This window comes from Thalassophryne amazonica, chromosome 23 (assembly GCF_902500255.1).
Source record: "Thalassophryne amazonica chromosome 23, fThaAma1.1, whole genome shotgun sequence".
NCBI lineage: Eukaryota > Metazoa > Chordata > Actinopteri > Batrachoidiformes > Batrachoididae > Thalassophryne > Thalassophryne amazonica.
Window position 1 is genome coordinate 35320945 of NC_047125.1, and position 24473 is coordinate 35345417.

At 40.6% G+C, this 24473-nt stretch overlaps 1 protein-coding gene and 2 long non-coding RNA genes across 4 annotated transcripts in view; 1 reads left to right on the plus strand and 2 right to left on the minus strand.

Moving 5' to 3' along the window:
• camta2 (calmodulin binding transcription activator 2) overlaps positions 1 to 753 on the plus strand; it is a 32586-nt gene extending 31833 nt beyond the window's left edge. For both annotated transcript variants that reach the window (XM_034164199.1, XM_034164200.1), the window contains one exon: positions 270 to 753. In XM_034164199.1, the coding sequence (XP_034020090.1) occupies positions 270 to 324 (55 nt within the window). In that variant the 3' untranslated portion in view covers positions 325 to 753. The remainder of the gene's footprint in view (positions 1 to 269) is intronic.
• Positions 1 to 6151, minus strand: part of LOC117504706 — a 9649-nt gene extending 3498 nt beyond the window's left edge. The window contains exons 1-2 of the long non-coding RNA XR_004558886.1: positions 6117 to 6151; positions 5555 to 6042 (exon numbers count right to left, since the gene is read on the minus strand). This is a non-coding gene — a long non-coding RNA (uncharacterized LOC117504706). The remainder of the gene's footprint in view (positions 1 to 5554; positions 6043 to 6116) is intronic.
• A 1891-nt stretch (positions 6152 to 8042) lies between these two features.
• LOC117504705 lies at positions 8043 to 23104 on the minus strand. The gene is made up of 3 exons (XR_004558885.1): positions 23094 to 23104; positions 8252 to 8387; positions 8043 to 8169 (listed from the first exon to the last, which is right to left on the minus strand). It is a non-coding gene; the product is annotated as an uncharacterized LOC117504705 (long non-coding RNA).
• Between the last annotated feature and the right edge of the window lie 1369 nt (positions 23105 to 24473).

Below are 24473 nucleotides of genomic sequence, written 5' to 3' on the forward strand. Positions count from 1 at the left end.
TGTTACTTAAAAAAAAAATCCCACTAAACCATGAAACAAAATACAAGTGGTGTTCTTCAGTGAGAAAACAAAAAAGGCCGGCAGCACTCAGGTCAGCTCCAGGTTTGGGATCGTGTTCTGGTTCTGTGCACCAGATCACCTAACTGTTTTGGGTCCTGATTGCAGCCCAGCTGAACTTAAGTCACATGATCTTGGCCCCAGTGAAGTGGACATGCAGAGGATGTGCTGCCCCCTTCAGGCTGCTCTTACATGTCGTATTGTGTCTGTAGGATAAAGGAGCTGAAGCAGATGAGGGAGCTGGAGAGGAGAGGACTGACCACGTAGAACACTCATCTGTTCCCTGAAAGCTGGAGGAGAGATTTTACTGGTCGTCTTTATAAGCAGCGTGTTGGACAAAGAGACGAACGAAAGACATGATGGAAGAGGTGGCGGAGAGATGCCTTAACATGTTCACTTTATCGTGACAGAACATTTTGCATGTGTCTCCCTCATTGTTTACATGGTGCGTTGTGATGGTCTTACCCAGAGGACATCGATGTGATGAATGTGGACTGACTTGTAAACACAGCCAATGATTATGGAGCAGGGCGGAGACTATGCTCCAACAGGAGTGGAGGTGAATAACCGTTAATATACACACATGCATACGTACGTCTTCAACCACTTAGTCAGGATCGGGTCACAGGGACAACAGCTCCAGCTGGGGACCCCAAATGTCCTATTAACCACCTCTGACTGGGGGATCCCGAGGCGTTCCCAGGCCAGTGTGGAGATATCATCTCTCCATCTAGTCCTGGGTCTTCCCCGTGATCTCCTCCCAGATGGACGTGCCTGGAACGCGCCCAGGGGGCATCCTTACCAGATGCCTGAACCACCTCAGCTGGCTCCTTTCAGTGAGAAGGAGCAGCGGCTCTACTCTGAGCTCCCCATGGATGACTGAACTTCTCACCCTGTCCCTAAGGGAGACACCAGCCACACTCCTAAGGAAGCCCATTTCGGCCGCTTCTACTCACAATCTAGTTCTTTCGGTCATGACCCAACCCTCATGACCACAGTTGAGAGTAGGAACGAAGCCGTAAACATACGTGTCGGAATGTGCAACAACACATTAGGTTTGTTTCTTTATTTATTTTTATTTTTTGTCGAGACCAAAGTGAGACACATGAAGCTGTGTTTAGCAATGGGTGCAAAGCAGAAGAAAGTTGAGCGTCACCGACAGTTCTGGGGCGGTAATGACATGCACGGACCAATGCGGTGATAATGTGAATGCAGCTTTACCCCAGGAACGGCTTTGGCTTCATCTTTCTAAACATCTGTCTGTCCTGGTTGAATGTAGCTGTCTGTCTGCAGCGTGAGCGAGCTCTGTTCAAAACTGGACCCTGGACTTGTTTCTGCCCCACAGTGGTCTGACAAGATCAAGGGTTTGGACTGGATTCATCAATCAGTGCATTTGTTTCCTGCTCGACCAGCATCCAGCTCTGTACAAAGACAGACATCATAAAATATACAGGACAAAGGGATAGGTGGGGCCCATTGTGGGGGTGGGGCTAAAGGTTTTGATTTAGTACCACGGTTCTTCTGAAGGGTTCTGGTTGCGATTGGCACGGTTTGAACGGAGCTCACAGTCTGAGTCCTGGACTCAAATGTAAATGAAGACAAGAAATGTACTTAAATCTATTTAACAATGAGAAATATATATAAATGAGGATTCTACTGTTCAATGTTTTATTTATTACAGCATGAACTCTGCGCTGTTCACCCCAGTCTTAATAACCCTCTGACCTCTGACCTCTCTTCACCACACACAAACCGCCAGGTGTTGTTTATTTAAATAAAGTTCTCACGTTTGAACGCTGCAGGTGTGAGCTGTCGGTGAAAATGGTACGAGACATTTAAATTTTCTTGAAAAAGCTGTTGCTGGTTTCCACTTTAATGTGACTGATGGTGGGTGTCAGATACTGAACGCCTGTCTCTGTGCTTTTAGGTTATTTGTTCACAGCTCGTTTGCTGCTGCTTGCTGCAGGAACCAGACGAGTTCTCTTTCTGCTTTACTAAGTGTCTTCGCTTAAACGGTTCAATCCTGACAGAGACTTTAAACTTCACACTAACCGTTTCATTAGTCTGAGTCCATGTTGGCACGTTTTCATCTGAAGCCGCCATTTGAAAGAAAAACAGCTCTTAGGCGTGTTCAATTCTTTAATTTCTGTTGATTACTGCCATCGTGTGGCGGGAGGCGGGTTGACAAGCAGACAGACCGGCAGACGTGTTCAGGTTTATCCTATTTAACGGTCTGTGAACCTTCTTTCACTTATGAGTGTAAATACTGAGCTGATGGGAATACGTTTCCGTAAAATATTTCACGCAGATGTCGGGTCGCGGCACCGAGCTCCAGCCTTCTTCTAAAGATTTTTTCTTTTTTTTTTCCCCTCTAGGCTGTTTGTATTTTTGATTGAAGCTATAAAAAGCATGTGACTGAAATTTGAAGTTGTTTCCAAAACTGAATGATCTGCTAGAACTCTTCAGGCTGATATTTTTATAATTTATTTCATTTTTAGCAGCTCACACGTTAAACATTCTTCTTGTGTTTTTTAAAGTGTGAGTTTGTCATTCAGACTGGTCGTGTGATTGGTGGATTGAGGCAGGAAGTGATTAAACCCTCAAACTTGGATTTTGGTTTAACTTCAAGGCTGTTTGACTTTAATGAGGTGTGAGTCAGGGGTCAGAGGTCAGTCCTGGGTTTGAATTCACTGAACGCTTGTTTTTATTGTTGCAGTGATGCTTTTGCATGAATTTGTAATTATTAAACTGTTCTTTCATGTCGACATCAATACGTCGGCTCTTTGTTACTCAATCGACTTCCTTCCTGTGGGGCTTTCAGGTTGTCATGGTGATGGCCTCGAGGGGAAAAAAGAAAAATCTGTTTACTTGGAGTTTAACAGCAGTGACTAAAGTAGTTATCACAAATAACTTATGAAATGTATGAAAGCGTAACACTGAACATTTAATCAAGTTGGTGTGATCAACCTGCAATTCCACCAAATGGCCACACGGTGGTGGTATATTGCAATGTTGCAAAGTGCCTTTAGGTTTTTTGTTTGTTTTTTAACAATTTTCCTGTCCCAGTTTATGCGTGTGGACGGCTGTGATTGAATTCACTAATTTAAATGATCAATCATGATAATTTGTTGTTATTAACTGTTACTGCCAGGAGTCAGAGTTGTCTCAGGGGGGCATTTCATGTCTCTGGGTCCTTTGAGATCCAGAGACACCTGGAAAGATCTTATGGAGTCGTAAGAGCAAAGGTGTTTGGTGATGCTGATGTCTTTGCAGGAGAATGAAGGTCCAAGTTTTTAGAGTCCTGGTGCTTCCTGTCTGACTGGTTGTCAGACTTGGACTCTAACCAGTGTCCTAAGGTGAGGACTGGATGTCTTTGGTCCCAGGTCTCTGTGGAATGCCTTGTGTCCAGTGAATGGTTACGTAGTGAGACCCAGATGAGGGGGATCGCAAACACTGTGAGGGAACATCAGCCACCACATTTAGTCCATGTGGTGTGTTTTTCTGGACATGATCGAGGACACAGGTGTCTCAGGGTGGAGGACTCCATAGACTGGAGGTGAAGGACACGCCCATGTTACACCTGGCTGCAGTAGATAGAGGGTTACTTTGGAGAGGTGCTGATGGACCAGATATCTGCCTGGGTGGTTACCATCCAGGACTAAGGGTCTTTCTTGAGGAGTGAATACAACAACAGGCAGCAGCGTGTGCTCTCTGACCTGACCTTTGTTGACTGGTGAATTTGCAGGTTTTTGGAGTGTAGTTTTGGATCTTCATAGGTCCAGTTCCTTCCTTTGAACCATCATGTTTCTACAAGCAACTGGACAATCTGTCACAAAAAAGTCTCAAACTCTTGAACAAGCAGCTTGATTAACTTAATGTCTAGAGTTTTATTCAGAAGGTCCAACAGAACCTTCAAAGAACTTTTAAACTGCCTGAAACAGGTTTTAGTCTTTAGAATGTTTTTGGAAAGTAAAGATTTTCTGTTTTTTTCAGAAGTTTATACACAATAACTAGAAGCACTCAGAGAGTGCAAACCTCCGCCAAGGTCATGGGGTCACTGACGCCATAACATCTACACGCCGTGGAATCATTGAACCTAAAAAAGTCTAACAATGATGTTTGCTCAGTACTAAAACAGTTTCATCTGCTGTGACTGGATAGCATGTATCCTTAGCGCTTGGCATCACAGTTTATTGCAACTTGCACCTTTCCCAGAAGCTGCTGTCATCTGAGCACTGATATTGATATTGCATGTGCTTATAGACAAAAACAAATAAGAGACAAAATTCAATTTATTATTCAACTAAACTGCAAATATATGAATTTTTTTTAACATTTATGAAACACTTCTCTAAACAAGGCCATAGGGTCACTGACCCTAAAGAGATTCCCTCCTTGGCACAGTGATCTATTCAACAATTTAGTGTTACAACCAAAACTATGATACATACATTTTTCTTTCCTGTATATTTGACATCCTTGACCATGAAAACATACCACTAGAACTTGGAATCACTTTTATGTCTTTATTAGTTCAAAAGTTATTGTATAAAAACGATTTTTCGGTAATGGCGGTTTTCTTCTGGATCTAGCTCCATAACATTTGAAGCTACATCAAATCTGATGACACCTTACTGAATCAGTACAGATTCAGCTACAATTTGGTGTTAGTTGTGCATCTCTAGCTTCATTTGTCACCTCACACTGACACATTTTCTATTTTCCCTATATTTTTGCATATTCTGGATCACCAGATCCAGAATCCGGATCCGATCGTCATCAAACTTTGTTGTTTGATAGAACATTTGACTGTTACACCCTAATTTTTTTCAAGCCTTTCTGCCTTGTTTTTGTGGAGTTAGAAACTAGAATGTCAAAATTCCCCCTATCTCACAATGGTGAAGAATCCTAACCCTTTAAAAAATTCCTGTATCCGGATCATGATCCGGATCACCACTAAAATTTAATCACTTGTTCCTCTTGTCATTTTCAACCACTCCACAAAATTTCATCAAAATCTGTTCAAAACGTTTTGAGTTATCCTGCTGAAAAACAGACAGACAAACAAACAAACGCGACCGAAAACATAACCTCCTTGGCGGAGGTAACAAATCAATTAATTAATGAAAAACACCTTAATTCACAATTAAACTGGTTGCCTGTCTGTGATGTCATAGCTTGTCTGTGATGTCATGTTTGAGTCAGACCTGAAGACAACAAGCCTCAACCAATCAGGAAGCAGAGGTCCGTTTACACTCATGACATTCTTTGTTTATTGGATTTAAAAAAAATGTCAAGCTTGGGACAAACTGCTGAAGTTTAAAATGACAATTATTTGATAATTGTATTGATATTTAATGAACTGATGAGGTTCACAAGTGACTGAACAGGTAAAATCTGTTTCGGAGAAACCCACCGTACTGTTTGTGTGACAGAATCTGAACGCTGATTTCACCTGTGGGGAAAAACCTTCAGCCGGGCGAAGAGCCACAAACACAGAGAAACCATCGGGCCGTTCTGTCATTGGACTTTACAAACCTCGACTGAACGCTTCATACGTGAGAAACCATGTGGCTGCTCTCTCGTAGGCCAGCGTCACGAAAACACCCAAAGTAGTGAAAATCAACACTCTGAGATGGTTGCATGACCCAAGTTCATGTGTGCATCCAACACGGTCAAGAAACTGCACTGACTCAAAACTCAGGAAATGTTTTCAGTGGTCCACAACAGAGATCGTCGAAAAACTGTTCAGACCAGTGAAAAGCTTCAAACGTTGAAGGTCGCAGGTGCGAATCAATGAAATAAATTATTAGTTTAAATAAATGACAGCGATAAAAGATTACAAATAGCGCCAGCATGTCACATTTTGTTTCTTCATTGTAATGAAAACCGTCCTGGGAGGTTTGTTTTTGTTCATTGCTGCTGCTGTCGTCATCATTTAATCTTGTGATTCACTGGTGTTGTGGGGGGGGAGCAACCCGACATCTGGAGGAGGAGAATAATATTATGGACATCAGTCTTTCTGTCTCACTCTTTGATTTTTGTGACATTTGTCTCACCTGTCGTCCTCGTCCGGAGAAGACAGTGGTCAGGCCTTTCTGGGGGTATACATGTCTGCGTGGGGGTAACCATGATGCTGTCAGCTCAGACAGGAGCTCTGAGTTGGACACATGGGCTGGAAGTAAAAAGACATCAGTCCACATTAACGTAACAACGCACCATGACCAGAAAAAAAACAAACCTTATTTTAGAAGGGGGCGTGGCCTAAACAGAATGACCATGGAACCACCTGCTTCTGGCTGTGGATGCTAATTCCACATGGCTAATGCTGCAGGATTTGAGTGTGACTTTTGTACCGGTGGACCAGTTTTGGGATTTGGTCAACTTTCTTGGTCAAGCTCACAGACATCAGGCAGCCACCATTATGTTTGTTAAAAAAAGTGAGCTTTAGAGTGCCTCAGGGTTAGGGTCTTGGACACCTTGTTTTTGTTATGTGTTGCTGTCGAGTTAGTGTCACATTTTACCAAAACGAGTATTTTTTTTTTTACCCCTGTAGAAGATGAAATTGACCTTTGTTGAGACATTTTTGTTGTTTTTATCCCATAAATCAACATTCAGTCACAGAAAGTCCAAACTACACCTTTGTGAAGTTTATGTGATCAGTGATGCCGGTAACGCGTTACTCTAATCTGACCACTTTTTTTAGTAACGAGTAATCTAACGCATTAATCTTTCCAAATCAGTAATCAGATTAAAGTTACTTCTCCATGCCACTGTGTGTTACTATTATTTTTCATTGTGGGTCAATAGCAGCATTAAACTTGGTCTGTGGGCAGGAGGTCGGGGTTCGACTGAACTGCCCACTTTAAGCGAGCTGTGAGCTTTTAATCCGCGGTTTTTTGCAGCTGCTCGACTCGTCCTCACCTCTTAAAGCACGGTGATCAGCACACCTGCACTGAACTTTACAAAGACATTTTATGCTTTTTTTTCCTCCTTTATTTAGAATTCTGAGCTGAGCCGCTCCGTATCTGTTCGTTAAAAACAGCTGATCCTCCGCGACGCGTCAACAACTAACACTATTTTCCACTCAAATGCACCTAAACTCTCTTTCTGAGGACCACATGATGTGAAAACACAATAAAACTTTCTTACCTGTAAATCTGGTCACGTTTTCTGCATAAATAAATGTTATCCATTCTTTGTGCTCAAACGCCAAAGCAGGGGCGAATCCAGATGGAATGGGGGCGTGGGGCAGGGATGTGCCCCCCCCACAACACCCCTAGATTAAAGGTCCAGTTTTGAAGCCTTTTTTTTACTACAACTACTAATACTACTTAAAATAATAATAATTTCGACACGTAAAATGTTTAGAGAGAATTTAAATGTTAGAAAAATGTTAGAATTTAATAGTTACATTTATAAACAATGTAGGTTAGAAATTGCAAGTTTTACTGTTACAGTGCTGTCAACAGTTAAATATGAGGTCAAGAAAGATTATTTTACTTTTTATAAAACAAGTATTTATTTTCATTGAAGTCAAGAAAGGGTGACTATAAAGTGAGTTTTGGCAAAACAGGTATCATTGTCATGTTGAGGTGGCAGAGGGTTGTTGTCGGCAGCTGGGAAAAGTAACTAAAAAAGTAACTAGTAATCTAACTTAGTTACTTTTACAATTGAGTAATCAGTAAAGTAACAGTTACTTTTTCAAGGAGTAATCAGTAATCAGTAATTGGATTACTTTTTCAAAGTAACTGTGGCAACAGTGTATGTGTTCATACTAATAATGTGGTTTACTGTTCAATATGATTGGAGCTTTTTAAATGTTAACCTCTGTGTAATTCTTCCTTGACTTTGACCTGGGATGACCACCGTACCATTCTGTGTGGACGTGTTTCACCCTCTGAACTCAAGTGTCAAACTCACCGTGCCTGCTGCCGGGGGAGGAGCTTGAGAAGGATGAAGGAATGAGGCTGAGGGGGGAGGGGCTTGAGGAGGATGGAGTGAGACAGTGGGGGGAGGGGCTTGAGGAGGATGAAGGGGTGAGACAGTGGGGGGAGGAGTTGACTGTGGATTCCTTGACTTCACTGGGACTCTGAAATTTCCTCTGAAACTCTGAAAGAGAAAGAACAGAGATGAGGAGGAGGCGGAGAACAGGAAGAGGAGCCTGAGAGGAGGCGGCGGCGGCCTTTCTGACCTCTCAGGAACTCGGCCTGGAGCTCAGGACTCCTCAGTGACAGAAGAGGAGATGAGAGCGGAGCTTCTGTCACCATGGAAACTGATGACTTCATTGTGCAGTGGGCGGAGCTTCAAAAACTTTAATCAGCACCTGACTGTGGAACAAAAGAATATTGAAAGCATCACTTCCTCTATTTTCAGAATAAAAGCCTAAAAAATGAGCAGCAACAGAAAAAAGTTCCATTTAAACATGAACTTTATTTTGTGGAGACGTCAGATTTTTTACTGAAAGATTCGATTTTTCCTTTTTAAGAGCTGCTTTAAAATCAGGGATATTTTGTAGATTGTAAAGATACGACCGGTTTTGATGAACCTGTAACTAACACACGGTTCAGCTTCTGTCAGGCTTTTTACTCTGCAGTGAATCATTGCTTGACTTCGTATGTTCGACATGCTCAAAGTGAAACGGTGTCATTGAATCCTCACATTCATGTTTTGGACCAAAGTCCTGCTGTTTCACAGTTTTGAAACCTTGAAAGAGTCAAACTTCTCAACAGTGACACGTTTGAGAGTCAAACTTCTCAACAGTGACACCTTTGAGAGTCAAACTTCTCAACAGTGACACCTTTGAGAGTCAAACTTCTCAACAGTGACACCTTTGAGAGTCAAACTTCTCAACAGTGACACCTTTGAGAGTCAAACTTCTCAACAGTGACACCTTTGAGAGTCAAACTTCTGCACAGTGACACATTTGAGAGTCAAACTTCTGCACAGTGACACATTTGAGAGTCAAACTTCTACCCAGTGAAACCTTTGAGAGTCAAACTTCTGCCCAGTGAAACTTTTGAGAGTCAAACTTCTACCCAGTGAAACCTTTGAGAGTCAAACTTCTCAACAGTGAAACCTTTGAGAGTCAACCTTAACAGTGACACGTTTGAGAGTCATACTTAACAGTGACACGTTTCAGAGTCAAACTTCTGCCCAGTGAAACCTTTGAGAGTCAAACTTCTGCCCAGTGAAACCTTTGAGAGTCAAACTTCTGCCCAGTGAAACCTTTGAGAGTCAAACTTCTCAATAGTGACACGTTTGAGAGTCAAACGTCTCAACAGTGACACGTTTGAGAGTCAGACGTCTCAACAGTGACACGTTTGAGAGTCAGACGTCTCAACAGTGACACGTTTGAGAGTCATACTTAACAGTGACACGTTTGAGAGTCAAACTTCTGCCCAGTGAAACCTTTGAGAGTCAAACTTCTGCCCAGTGAAACCTTTGAGAGTCAAACTTCTGCCCAGTGAAACCTTTGAGAGTCAAACTTCTGCCCAGTGAAACCTTTGAGAGTCAAACTTCTCAACAGTGACACGTTTGAGAGTCAGACTTCTCAACAGTGACACGTTTGAGAGTCAGACTTCTCAACAGTGACACGTTTGAGAGTCAAACGTCTCAACAGTGACACGTTTGAGAGTCAGACGTCTCAACAGTGACACGTTTGAGAGTCAAACGTCTCAACAGTGACACGTTTGAGAGTCAAACTTCTCAACAGTGACACGTTTGAGAGTCAGACTTCTCAACAGTGACACGTTTGAGAGTCAAACGTCTCAACAGTGACACGTTTGAGAGTCAGACGTCTCAACAGTGACACGTTTGAGAGTCAAACGTCTCAACAGTGACACGTTTGAGAGTCAGACGTCTCAACAGTGACACGTTTGAGAGTCAGACTTCTCAACAGTGACACGTTTGAGAGTCAAACGTCTGCCCAGTGAAACCTTTGAGAGTCAAACGTCTGCCCAGTGAAACCTTTGAGAATCAAACTTCTCAACAGTGACACTAGGGTGGTCCATAAAAATGGTCAAAATTTTTTTTTCAAAAAACTTCAAGTCTCACCCTCTAAATTTGTTGTACCTAACATAAAAACACATCATGTACAATTTCATAAAACTCTAATAATTTTTACTGGTAGCACACAGCCCTTAAAGATTTTGCTGGCAATAACTTTGTCATATAGTATGGTCATTTCCAGATATTTCCAAATTATTTCTGTCAGTTTAATATTGATATGTCAGGACAGAAATTATGGCAATACATTGGAAAATCAAATCTTTTCATATCCCATAAAATAGTTAACACTAAACAATGAATTGTGAGATGCAGTTCTTCTCGTACATGTATCATGCTCCTACAATACCTACATACTGGGGTAGCGAAGATTTTGTAACAATCAAACATTGCATTTTCATTTTATTGATGAAATACTGTTTCATTATTGATAAATTTAAATAAGTCTATGCTTTATATATTTCCACATATATTTTGATCTAGCTCCAAACAATAATATTCTTTATGCCTTGCAGTACTTAATATTCAAAAAGGTATGAATCAGCACAAGAACCAATTATACAGCTGTGTAACATAATTTACATGATAATGATATTTAAGTTGCTTGCATCATGACCAAGACTTGCTGCCGTTTCAGTCAGAATATAGGTGGCACTTCTGTCTGTTGTTTTGGTCCTATCCAATGCTGCTGCAAGTCCTGGTGTTACAACAGCTTTAATTTTACTGGCTTTTTGTGGCACTGGCATAACAAATTCTTCATCTGGACTTTCTGTGTTCTCTTCACTCTGGCTGGAGACAGTGTCAGGTAGTGAGACATAAGATGGTCCAGGCTCCTCCAGTTTCTCTTTGTATTTTGCTTCTGCAGCTTTCCTTTTTCCTCTCTTTGTTCTTTGGTAGTTTGTATTTTATCTATGCCTGTCATGCATCCCCTTCTACCTTTTTCTCGCTGAGCAAGTAGGAACAGTCTGTCATCTTCAAACTTTATCATTGTTAGGACATCCTGATGTGCCATGTCAAACAAGTCCTCCAAAGATTCACAAAACACTGTTTCATCTTTCTTCTGCTTGTCTGTATTGCGATTCTTGGTCTTTTTCAATGTTTTCCATTTTCCGAACACCTTTTCTAACTTTGTGATCAGATGCTGCTTTGCCCTCAGTGGGATTCTAGCTCTCTCCCAAAAAGGAATTGTCATGTCTATAGAGGTCACAGCAGCATCATGGACAGTTTTCTTCAAATCAGTGTGTTTGAAGAAAAATACCTTGAGTATTTGCCCATTTGAGGGCAATTTGTTTCCCTTTATTTCAGTCGGTGGAACCAATAAGGTATACAAATGTTCTACTTCTAGTAGCTGACATGTTTTACTGAAGTTTCCAGTTAATGGTTAAGCATGTTAAGTCAGCAAGTGTCTCTTTTTACATTTATCTCATGTTAGATTCACCATCACCAAAGATCTGAAAGAAAAGAAGCTGTGAATTGAAGCAAAATTTTCAGCTTGTAGCCTAAAATAACATTTTTGAAAGTATGTTGTTTGTGAGAAATATTTAAACCCAGGTATAGTTTTAAATTGAATATAAAATTATACTTAAGTTACACTCAGGTGGTTAACTTCTATCCTCTTTATAAGTGATGTGATTAGATACTGGATAATGGATAACCTATTGCACGGGCACTCGGGCAGCGATAATTGATATATTTACAACCTTCAGCTATGATGTGCTACCTCTAAATATTAATGTATGACAAAAATATTTGGCAGGCTTTCTTTTTTCCCAAAGCTTCATAAAATGAAGGGGTGAGAGTAATGAATTTCCAACTTTTATTTTTTTGAACCACCCTAAGTGACACATTTGAGAGTCAAACCTCTGCACAGTGAAACCTTTGAGAATCAAACTTCTGCACAGTGAAACCTTTGAGAGTCAAACTTCTGCACAGTGAAACCTTTGAGAGTCAAACTTCTGCACAGTGAAACCTTTGAGAGTCAAACTTCTGCACAGTGACACGTTTCAGAATCAAACTTCTGCACAGTGAAACCTTTGAGAGTCAAACTTCTGCACAGTGAAACCTTTGAGAATCAAACTTCTGCACAGTGACACGTTTCAGAATCAAACTTCTGCACAGTGAAACCTTTGAGAGTCAAACTTCTGCACAGTGAAACCTTTGAGAATCAAACTTCTGCACAGTGACACGTTTCAGAATCAAACTTCTGCACAGTGAAACCTTTGAGAATCAAACTTCTGCACAGTGACACGTTTGAGAGTCAAACGACTCAACAGTGACACGTTTGAGAGTCAAACGTCTCAAAAGTGAAACCTTTGAGAGTCAAACGTCTCAACAGTGACACCTTTGAGTCAAACTTCTGAACAGCGAAACCTTTGACAGTCAAACTTCTGAATGTGACTTTTCAAGCTGTTGCAGGACGGCTGGAACACAAATGTTACAGTAACTTTAATCCATTGTCTTCAAACCTTTGTGACATCATAGGGGCTTCATGTTTCAGACAGCGGTGTGGTCGTCCTCGCAGACGGATCAAAGCTGCAGCTACTCGGAATGAAGTGAGCAGGAAATCAGGTAAAAAAGAACAGCGCTCCAAAGTCCAATCAATGATTGACAGGGGTTTATGATGTGGTTGTCATGGATACCAGGAAGGGAAAAAATACTGGAAAGTTTCCAGGAGGACTTTTAACCTGGACGGAGTCCGTCAGTTGTGTCAATTCACTTTATTTATATCACAGTCGAATCTGAACAAACACGTACAACCCCTGGCAAAAATGATGGAATCACCGGCCTCGGAGGATGTTCATTCAGTTGTTTAATTTTGTAGAAAAAAAAGCAGATCACAGACATGACACAAAACTAAAGTCATTTCAAATGGCAACTTTCTGGCTTTAAGAAACACTATAAGAAATCAAGAAAAAAAGATTGTGGCAGTCAGTAATGGTTACTTTTTTAGACCAAGCAGAGGAAAAAAATATGGAATCACTCAATTCTGAGGAAAAAATGATGGAATCATGAAAAACAAACGAACGCTCCAACACATCACTAGTATTTTGTTGCACCACCTCTGGCTTTTCTAACAGCTTGCAGTCTCTGAGGCATGGACTTAATGAATGACAAACAGTACTCTTCATCAATCTGGCTCCAACTTTCTCTGATTGCTGTTGCCAGATCAGCTTTGCAGGTTGGAGCCTTGTCATGGACCATTTTCTTCAACTTCCACCAAAGATTTTCAATTGGATTAAGATCTGGACTATTTGCAGGCCATGACATTGACCCTATGTGTCTTTTTGCAAGGAATGTTTTCACAGTTTTTGCTCTATGGCAAGATGCATTATCATCTTGAAAAATGATTTCATCATCCCCAAACATCCTTTCAATTGATGGGATAAGAAAAGTGTCCAAAATATCAACGTAAACTTGTGCATTTATTGATGATGTAATGACAGCCATCTCCCCAGTGCCTTTACCTGACATGCAGCCCCATATCATCAATGACTGTGGAAATTTACATGTTCTCTTCAGGCAGTCATCTTTATAAATCTCATTGGAACAGCACCAAACAAAAGTTCCAGCATCATCACCTTGCCCAATGCAGATTCGAGATTCATCACTGAATATGACTTTCATCCAGTCATCCACACTCCACGATTGCTTTTCCTTAGCCCATTGTAACCTTGTTTTTTTTTCTGTTTAGCTGTTAATGATGCCTTTCGTTTAGCTTTTCTGTATGTAAATCCCATTTCCTTTAGGCGGTTTCTTACAGTTCGGTCACAGATGTTGACTCCAGTTTCCTCCCATTCGTTCCTCATTTGTTTTGTTGTGCATTTTCGATTTTGAGACATATTGCTTTAAGTTTTCTGTCTTGACGCTTTGATGTCTTCCTTGGTCTACCAGTATGTTTGCCTTTAACAACCTTCCCATGTTGTTTGTATTTGGTCCAGAGTTTAGACACAGCTGACTGTGAACAACCAACATCTTTTGCAACATTGCGTGATGATTTACCCTCTTTTAAGAGTTTGATAATCCTCTCCTTTGTTTCAATTGACATCTCTCGTGTTGGAACCATGATTCATGTCAGTCCACTTGGTGCAACAGCTCTCCAAGGTGTGTTCACTCCTTTTTAGATGCAGACTAACGAGCAGCTCTGATTTGATGCAGGTGTTAGTTTTGGGGATGAAAATTTACAGGGTGATTCCATCATTTTTTCCTCAGAATTGAGTGATTCCATATTTTATCCCTCTGCTTGGTCTAAAAAAGTAACCATTACTGACTGCCACAATTTTTTTTCCTGATTTCTTATAGTGTTTCTTAAAGCCAGAAAGTTGTCATTTGAAATGACTTTAGTTTTGTGTCATGTCTGTGATCTGCTTTTTTTTGTAGAAAATTAAACAACTGAATGAACATCCTCCGAGGCTGGTGATTCCATAATTATTGCCAGGGGTTGTAGCATCAGAAAGAAACCTGAAGCAGATCAGACTCAGAGAAGTGACCATCTGCTCAGACCAAACTAACCCATAACAGGTCAAACAAAGTACAGACAGACTCAGGGGCGACTGACTGTCTGCTCAGACCAAACTAACAAATAACGGATATAAAAAACAAAATACAGGCAGATCCACTGAGCTCTACAAGGTTGGGTTTGGGAGTACTTTGAAATGTAATCCAAAAGTGATCAGATTACAAGTAATCCAAATGTATGTACATACATACATGTAATCCACATGTATTCTTTCAAAGTAATCCAACACAACCTTGTCTCTATATAACACTGGATCTCTCATTGGCCAAAATTTTTGAAGCTAACTGGCCACCATATTACCACTCCCATGTCCCGCTCCTGAACACTCTTTTCTAGTGATCTTTAATGAGGCGCATGCAACTTTATTCTTTGTAATTTTGTTAAAAAATACCTTCATGTGCAGCTATAAACTGCACAAATCACCAGATCAAAGGCTGTGGAGGAACATTTCACCTGTGAGTATGATTGAAATGTAAAGTAATGAACAAGAATTTGAAGAGTTCTGTCCCTTATTCCAGCATATAGACAAAGATGATAATAAGTGGCTTATTAACTCAACATGTGTAGCCACATGTTTTCTTTGTGTTGGATGAACTATCTTAAGACATTTATTAGGTCTACTTGTGTATAGTTTTGGAGCTTTAGGTGTTGATGCTGCGAGCTCTGTTACTTATATTAGTCTGAAGCTCATAGAGCTGTGTGGATCAATGAGTGATCCAGTAATATATACAGATCAGTGGTGTGGATCAATGAGTGATCCAGTAATATATACAGATCAGTGGTGTGGATCAATGAGTGATCCAGCAATATATACAGATCAGTGGTGTGGATCAATGAGTGATCCAGTAATATATACAGATCAGTGGTGTGGATCAATGAGTGATCCAGCAATATATACAGATCAGTGGTGTGGATCAATGAGTGATCCAGTAATATATACAGATCAGTGGTGTGGATCAATGAGTGATCCAGCAATATATACAGATCAGTGGTGTGGATCAATGAGTGATCCAGCAATATATACAGATCAGTGGTGTGGATCAATGAGTGATCCAGCAATATATACAGATCAGTGGTGTGGATCAATGAGTGATCCAGCAATATATACAGATCAGTGGTGTGGATCAATGAGTGATCCAGTAATATATACAGATCAGTGGTGTGGACCGATGAGTGATCCAGTAATATATACAGATCAGTGGTGTGGATCAATGAGTGATCCAGCAATATATACAGATCAGTGGTGTGGATCAATGAGTGATCCAGTAATATATACAGATCAGTGGTGTGGATCAATGAGTGATCCAGCAATATATACAGATCAGTGGTGTGGATCAATGAGTGATCCAGTAATATATACAGATCAGTGGTGTGGACCGATGAGTGATCCAGTAATATATACAGATCAGTGGTGTGGATCAATGAGTGATCCAGCAATATATACAGATCAGTGGTGTGGATCAATGAGTGATCCAGTAATATATACAGATCAGTGGTGTGGATCAATGAGTGATCCAGCAATATATACAGATCAGTGGTGTGGATCAATGAGTGATCCAGTAATATATACAGATCAGTGGTGTGGATCAATGAGTGATCCAGCAATATATACAGATCAGTGGTGTGGATCAATGAGTGATCCAGTAATATATACAGATCAGTGGTGTGGATCAATGAGTGATCCAGCAATATATACAGATCAGTGGTGTGGATCAATGAGTGATCCAGTAATATATACAGATCAGTGGTGTGGATCAATGAGTGATCCAGTAATATATACAGATCAGTGGTGTGGATCAATGAGTGATCCAGCAATATATACAGATCAGTGGTGTGGATCAATGAGTGATCCAGCAATATATACAGATCAGTGGTGTGGATCAATGAGTGATCCAGTAATATATACAGATCAGTGGTGTGGATCAATGAGTGATCCAGTAATATATACAGATCAGTGGTGTGGATCAATGAGTGATCCAGCAATATATACAGATCAGTGGTGTGGATCAATGAGTGATCCAGTAATATATACAGATCAGTGGTGTGGATCAATGAGTGATCCAGCAATATATACAGATCAGTGGTGTGGATCAATGAGTGATCCAGCAATATATACAGATCAGTGGTGTGGATCGATGAGTGATCCAGTAATATATACAGATCAGTGGTGTGGACCGATGAGTGATCCAGTAATATATACAGATCAGTGGGGTCAACTGTCTGCTCAGACCAAACTAACAGATAAATCAATCAATCAATTTTTTTATATAGCGCCAAATCACAACAAACAGTTGCCCCAAGGCGCTTTATATTGTAAGGCAAGGCCGTACAATAATTATGTAAAACCCCAACGGTCAAAACGACCCCCTGTGAGCAAGCACTTGGCTACAGTGGGAAGGAAAAACTCCCTTTTAACAGGAAGAAACCTCCAGCAGAACCAGGCTCAGGAGGGGCAGTCTTCTGCTGGGACTGGTTGGGGCTGAGGGAGAGAATCAGGAAAAAGACATGCTGTGGAGGGGAGCAGAGATCAATCACTAATGATTAAATGCAGAGTGGTGCATACAGAGCAAAAAGAGAAAGAAACACTCAGTGCATCATGGGAACCCCCCAGCAGTCTAAGTCTATAGCAGCATAACTAAGGGATGGTTCAGGGTCACCTGATCCAGCCCTAACTATAAGCTTTAGCAAAAAGGAAAGTTTTAAGCCTAATCTTAAAAGTAGAGAGGGTGTCTGTCTCCCTGATCTGAATTGGGAGCTGGTTCCACAGGAGAGGAGCCTGAAAGCTGAAGGCTCTGCCTCCCATTCTACTCTTACAAACCCTAGGAACTACAAGTAAGCCTGCAGTCTGAGAGCGAAGCGCTCTATTGGGGTGATATGGTACTACGAGGTCCCTAAGATAAGATGGGACCTGATTATTCAAAACCTTATAAGTAAGAAGAAGAATTTTAAATTCTATTCTAGAATTAACAGGAAGCCATGAAGAGAGGCCAATATGGGTGAGATATGCTCTCTCCTTCTAGTCCCCGTCAGTACTCTAGCTGCAGCATTCTGAATTAACTGAAGGCTTTTTAGGGAACTTTTAGGACAACCTGATAATAATGAATTACAATAGTCCAGCCTAGAGGAAATAAATGCATGAATTAGTTTTTCAGCATCACTCTGAGACAAGACCTTTCTGATTTTAGAGATATTGCGTAAATGCAAAAAAGCAGTCCTACATATTTGTTTAATATGCGCTTTGAATGACATATCCTGATCAAAAATGACTCCAAGATTTCTCACAGTATTACTAGAGGTCAGGGTAATGCCATCCAGAGTAAGGATCTGGTTAGACACCATGTTTCTAAGATTTGTGGGGCCAAGTACAATAACTTCAGTTTTATCTGAGTTTAAAAGCAGGAAATTAGAGGTCATCCATGTCTTTATGTCTGTAAGACAATCCTGCAGTTTAGCTAATTGGTGTGTGTCCTCTGGCTTCATGGATAGATAAAGCTGGGTATCATCTGCGTAACAATGAAAATTTAAGCAATACCGTCTAATAATACTGCCTATGGGAAGCATGTATAAAGTGAATAAAATTGGTCCTAGCACAGAACCTTGTGGAACTCCATAATTAACTTTAGTCTGTGAAGACGATTCCCCATGTACATGAACAAATTGTAATCTATTAGATAAATATGATTCAAACCACCGCAGCGCAGTGCCTTTAATACCTATGGCATGCTCTAATCTCTGTAATAAAATTTTATGGTCAACAGTATCAAAAGCAGCACTGAGGTCTAACAGAACAAGCACAGAGATGAGTCCACTGTCCGAGGCCATAAGAAGATCATTTGTAACCTTCACTAATGCTGTTTCTGTACTATGATGAATTCTAAAACCTGACTGAAACTCTTCAAATAGACCATTCCTCTGCAGATGATCAGTTAGCTGTTTTACAAGTACCCTTTCAAGAATTTTTGAGAGAAAAGGAAGGTTGGAGATTGGCCTATAATTAGCTAAGATAGCTGGGTCAAGTGAAGGCTTTTTAAGTAATGGTTTAATTACTGCCACCTTAAAAGCCTGTGGTACATAGCCAACTAATAAAGATAGATTGATCATATTTAAGATCGAAGCATTAAATAATGGTAGGGCTTCCTTGAGCAGCCTGGTAGGAATGGGGTCTAATAGATATGTTGATGGTTTGGATGAAGTAACTAATGAAAATAACTCAGATAGAACAATCGGAGAGAAAGAGTCTAACCAAATACCGGCATCACTGAAAGCAGCCAAAGATAACGATACGTCTTTGGGATGGTTATGAGTAATTTTTTCTCTAATAGTTAAAATTTTGTTAGCAAAGAAAGTCATGAAGTCATTACTAGTTAAAGTTAATGGAATACTCAGCTCAATAGAGCTCTGACTCTTTGTCAGCCTGGCTACAGTGCTGAAAAGAAACCTGGGGTTGTTCTTATTTTCTTCAATTAGTGATGAGTAGAAAGATGTCCTAGCTTTACGGAGGGCTTTTTTTATAGAGCAACAGACTCTTTTTCCAGGCTAAGTGAAGATCTTCTAAATTAGTGAGACGCCATTTCCTCTCCAACTTACGGGTTATCTGCTTTAAGCTACGAGTTTGTGAGTTATACCACAGAGTCAGGCACTTCTGATTTAAAGCTCTCTTTTTCAGAGGAGCTACAGCATCCAAAGTTGTCTTCAATGAGGATGTAAAACTATTGACGAGATACTCTATCTCGCTTACAGAGTTTAGGTAGCTACTCTGCACTGTGTTGGTATATGGCATTAGAGAACATAAAGAAGGAATCATATCCTTAAACCTAGTTACAGTGCTTTCTGAATGACTTCTAGTGTAATGAAACTTATTCCCCACTGCTGGGTAGTCCATCAGAGTAAAGGTAAATGTTATTAAGAAATGATCAGACAGAAGGGAGTTTTCAGCGAATACTGTTAAGTATTCTATTTTCCATACCATAAGTCAGAACAAGATCTAAGATATGATTAAAGTGGTGGGTGGACTCATTTACATTTTGAGCAAAGCCAATAGAGTCTAATAATAGATTAAATGCAGTGTTGAGGCTGTCATTCTCAGCATCTGTGTGGATGTTAAAATCGCCCACTATAATTATCTTATCTGAGCTAAGCACTAAGTCAGACAAAAGGTCTGAAAATTCACAGAGAAACTCACAGTAACGACCAGGTGGACGATAGATAATAACAAATAAAACTGGTTTTTGGGACTTCCAGTTTGGATGGACAAGACTAAGAGTCAAGCTTTCAAATGAATTAAAGCTCTGTCTGGGTTTTTGATTAATTAATAAGCTGGAATGGAAGATTGCTGCTAATCCTCCTCCTCGGCCCGTGCTACGAGCATTCTGACAGTTAGTGTGACTCGGGGGTGTTGACTCATTTAAACTAACATATTCATCCTGCTGTAACCAGGTTTCTGTTAGGCAGAATAAATCAATATGTTGATCAATTATTATATCATTTACCAACAGGGACTTAGAAGAGAGAGACCTAATGTTTAATAGACCACATTTAACTGTTTTAGTCTGTGGTGCAGTTGAAGGTGCTATATTATTTTTTCTTTTTGAATTTTTATGCTTAAATAGATTTTTGCTGGTTATTGGTGGTCTGGGAGCAGGCACCGTCTCTACGGGATGGGGTAATGAGGGGATGGCAGGGGGAGAGAAGCTGCAGAGAGGTGTGTAAGACTACAACTCTGCTTCCTGGTCCCAACCCTGGATAGTCACGGTTTGGAGGATTTAAGAAAATTGGCCAGATTTCTAGAAATGAGAGCTGCTCCATCCAAAGTGGGATGGATGCCGTCTCTCCTAACAAGACCAGGTTTTCCCCAGAAGCTTTGCCAATTATCTATGAAGCCCACCTCATTTTTTGGACACCACTCAGACAGCCAGCAATTCAAGGAGAACATGCGGCTAAACATGTCACTCCCGGTCTGATTGGGGAGGGGCCCAGAGAAAACTACAGAGTCCGACATTGTTTTTGCAAAGTTACACACCGATTTAATGTTAATTTTAGTGACCTCCGATTGGCGTAACCGGGTGTCATTTCTGCCGACGTGAATTACAATCTTACCAAATTTATGCTTAGCCTTAGCCAGCAGTTTCAAATTTCCTTCAATGTCGCCTGCTCTGGCCCCCGGAAGACAATTGACTATGGTTGCTGGTGTCGCTAACTTCACATTTCTCAAAACAGAGTCGCCAATAACCAGAGTTTGTTCCTCGGCGGGTGTGTCGCCGAGTGGGGAAAAATGGTTAGAAATGTGAACGGGTTGGTGGTGTACACGGGGCTTCTGTTTAGGGCTACGCTTCCTCCTCACAGTCACCCAGTCGGCCTGCTTTCCCGGCTGCTCGGGATCTGCGAGGGGGGAACTAACGGCGGCTAAGCTACCTTGGTCCGCACCGACTACAGGGGCCTGGCTAGCTGTAGAATTTTCCACGGTGCGGAGCCGAGCCTCCAATTCGCCCAGCCTGGCCTCCAAAGCTACGAATAAGCTACACTTATTACAAGTACCATTACTGCTAAAGGAGGCCGAGGAATAACTAAACATTTCACACCCAGAGCAGAAAAGTGCGGGAGAGACAGGAGAAGCCGCCATGCTAAATCGGCTAAGAGCTGGTAGCTGCGCTAAGCTAGCAGATTCCTAAAAACATGCAAAGTGAATAATGTGTAAATAATTTAGAGGTGATTCAGCAGAAGGAGTGCTTTAGTTAAGGCACGTAAAGATTACACTGGGAAACAAATCGTAATCTAGATAACTAGATCAATCTAACTGCGCAGATTAAACAGCTAACAGATACAGAAAAACACCGCTGTGCTCCGGAACAGGAAGTGATACAATACCGCAGTGAGAGCAATCTAAAAAAGAATCCTCAAACAGGCAGAACAGAAAAAGCCTGATGATCGTCCTTAATTCAGCAGGTTCCTCTAACAGCAGGAGAGTGTTGAAAAGGAGCTCAGTCTACCGCCATCATCCACGAAATTAATAAGCTGCAACGAACGACTAACACGATTTATTAGCAGTAAACAGGATCACAGATCACCAACAGACCCAAAAATTAGATATGATCAGGCAGACACCTGTTCCATTGTTCATGACACAATTAAGACTGGGAGGAGGAAAAAATGGTTCAGTGAAACACAAAAAATATGAGTCATAAGAACAGGAGAACAGACGGACCTTTAATCTGGATCTAAATGAATCGTGAGAAGCAAACTGTTTTCTTTCAGCAGACAGATCTCTCCAGAACAGGTGCACGGCGAGAGACCGTCTCTGTGAACACCTGCGGACTTCTTTTTCACCTTAATGACCTGCGGACTTCTTTTCTTCTGAACTCTGCCAATAAATATTGTCACTGTTGTCAGACTGAAGGTTTTGTCTCCCACATTGTGGTCTAAATAAGGCTAAAAACCATCAGTCTGTTTCCTCCACAGCTCCTTCAGAAACACCTTCAGACTGGACTTGGAAAAAAAAGAGAAAAAATAATTGTCGGTGAACAGGTCGATCTGCGCCGTGTTTCCAGTTGATTTGGGTTTGAATCAGCAGGTCCTGTTCTGGTGATGATGTAACAACAGAATATGTCCGCGGCTGAGGGCTGAAACAGAGCGCAGGCTTCAGACAGCTGCTGTTTATCCTTCACACTTATCACAGACTTTTATTGTTCAGGCTTTTTTAAAATCAACATTTCATCATTTTTACTGATTATTTGTGCACGTTTTTGGTGTCATCTACACTTTAATGAACTTCAGTGATAATTAAAAGTTTTGTGGATAAATTAGATATTGTTTGGGTTTTTTTTTTTTAAATCTCAGGAAAAAAAAAAAAATTTCTGTCTCCATGACAACCAGCTGTTTGAATCTGCTGCAAGTCATGAATTATTTGCAAACCATTAATATTTATGCAAATGGTGAATATCCGGGAATTGTTAATAATGTTGCTGCAAACTGTGAATAAATTGTGAACACAGGTCCAGTTCATAACACAGTTGATTCTTCATTCACAGTTTTTGCAGATGTGGTAAACTAGATCTTTTTGTAAACAAGTGAACCTGAAAAACACCCACATTTTCCTGAGTTCTGCAGCAGCCTTCTTGGATTTTGAAAATGGTGATTTTTTTTTTTTTTTTTTTTAATCCTGCAGCTTGATCTCAGCTTCAAATCATCACAAACTCCTGACTTTGGGTTTGAAACACACATATTCCTGCTCAAAGAATCCAACAGGAAAACTGGAAATGTGCTCCAAAATATACAAGACAAAAGACATGAAGATTAAAAAAATATATATATATATATATATATATATCTGTATTTAAAATGACGGAAACATTTTTTATATGTACAGTTTGTAAAACTGGATAAAAGAAACATGTAAAATGTTCATCAGGACAAAGTATCTACAGGGTCTTAGGTTGAAAGATGTCAGAATGTGTGTCATCATCAGTTTCACAGTGTCAGAGGTCTGTGCTGTGACGTCTGTGACCAGATCTTCCACTGATGACCATTCCCATGACAGCCTCGGGTGCTGGTGGCACATCAGCAGTGTTTGGTTTCAGCTGCTCATCATCCTGTTCTGCAGCAGGTCCAACAGGACCTGCTGGGAGGGGCAACCTGCTACCAGACTCCAGCTTGGACATGTGACCTCAACATGTGCTGTTTCAGGGCTCCCAAGGCAGGATGGAGCTTCTCACTTTCTGCCATGTATCTGCAGAATAGGTGCCAACACAGTTGAGGGGTTCTTGAGAGCCAACCCCAGCTCTTACCTGCTCTTAGCTCCTGTCTGCTCACATCTCTCCATGTTCTCGCAGTATTACTCCCAGCCTCTGATCTTACACCACCTGTTTTCTGCTCTATTGTTCCCTGCAGCTCCCAGCTTCTTATCATTTCACCTCTTCTCTGCTTTTCATTTTTCTCTGATATGCAGTTATCTTCTGTTTCAAGCAATAGCTTGATCTGCTGCCACCTGGTGTTTGTTCTGGTCCCTACACGTCTTTAGTCTTGATTAATTCCACCTGCTGGATTCTGCACCTGCATCCTGATGACTTTGGATGTTTCAGTCACTGGTTGTCTGTCTTCAAGTTGTGGGTCCATTGAATTTTGTTTGACAGCTGTGTTGACTTCTGGTTGTGAGTATTGATTTGTTTTTACACTCTGTGGTTCAACACACTAAATGTGCAAATATTATGAATATAGAAAGAAACAGACGTCACAAAACATGTACATGTGCACGTTTACCGTTTGGCCTGTTTTATTGACTGCGTATTATCACGTCTCCACTGCTGTTTACACTCATGACTGTTTGTATATTTTTACAAAGATAGATGAATATATTCGCCAAATACAATTTTTCTCTGTCACAGTATTTGTGTGGCAGTTGTGTCCATATTTCACAGTGTGTTGTCTTAAATTCACTACATATTTCATTCCAAGCAGTAACTGCACAGAATGCAATTTTTATAAAAAAAATTTATGTTCAAATGTGCATTATATTTGTTTAATGTGAATTTTATATTCCTTAAAAATGAATCGGCAACATTTTAAAGCAAGTAAAATGTTCATACAGTGAATATTTATGAATTAAATCTAGTGTAAAAATCCAGTCTGGGCTTTGAAGACCCATAAATACCTACTAGCAGAAATGCATTATTCCACACATGGCCAATAGAGCTGAATTTTATCCATGTCAGTGTATATTTCATGTTCCTTTTAAAGTGTAACGAGTTGTGTTGCATTGTGTGTGTGTGTGTGTGTTGTCATGAATGTCACAAATTGCTCTATGAAAATTGACAAGTGAATGATGATGAAAGTTCAGTGGACGTTCCCTAAAGTACTAATAGAATTTTAACTAATAGATTACAACAAGTTAGAGTTAATC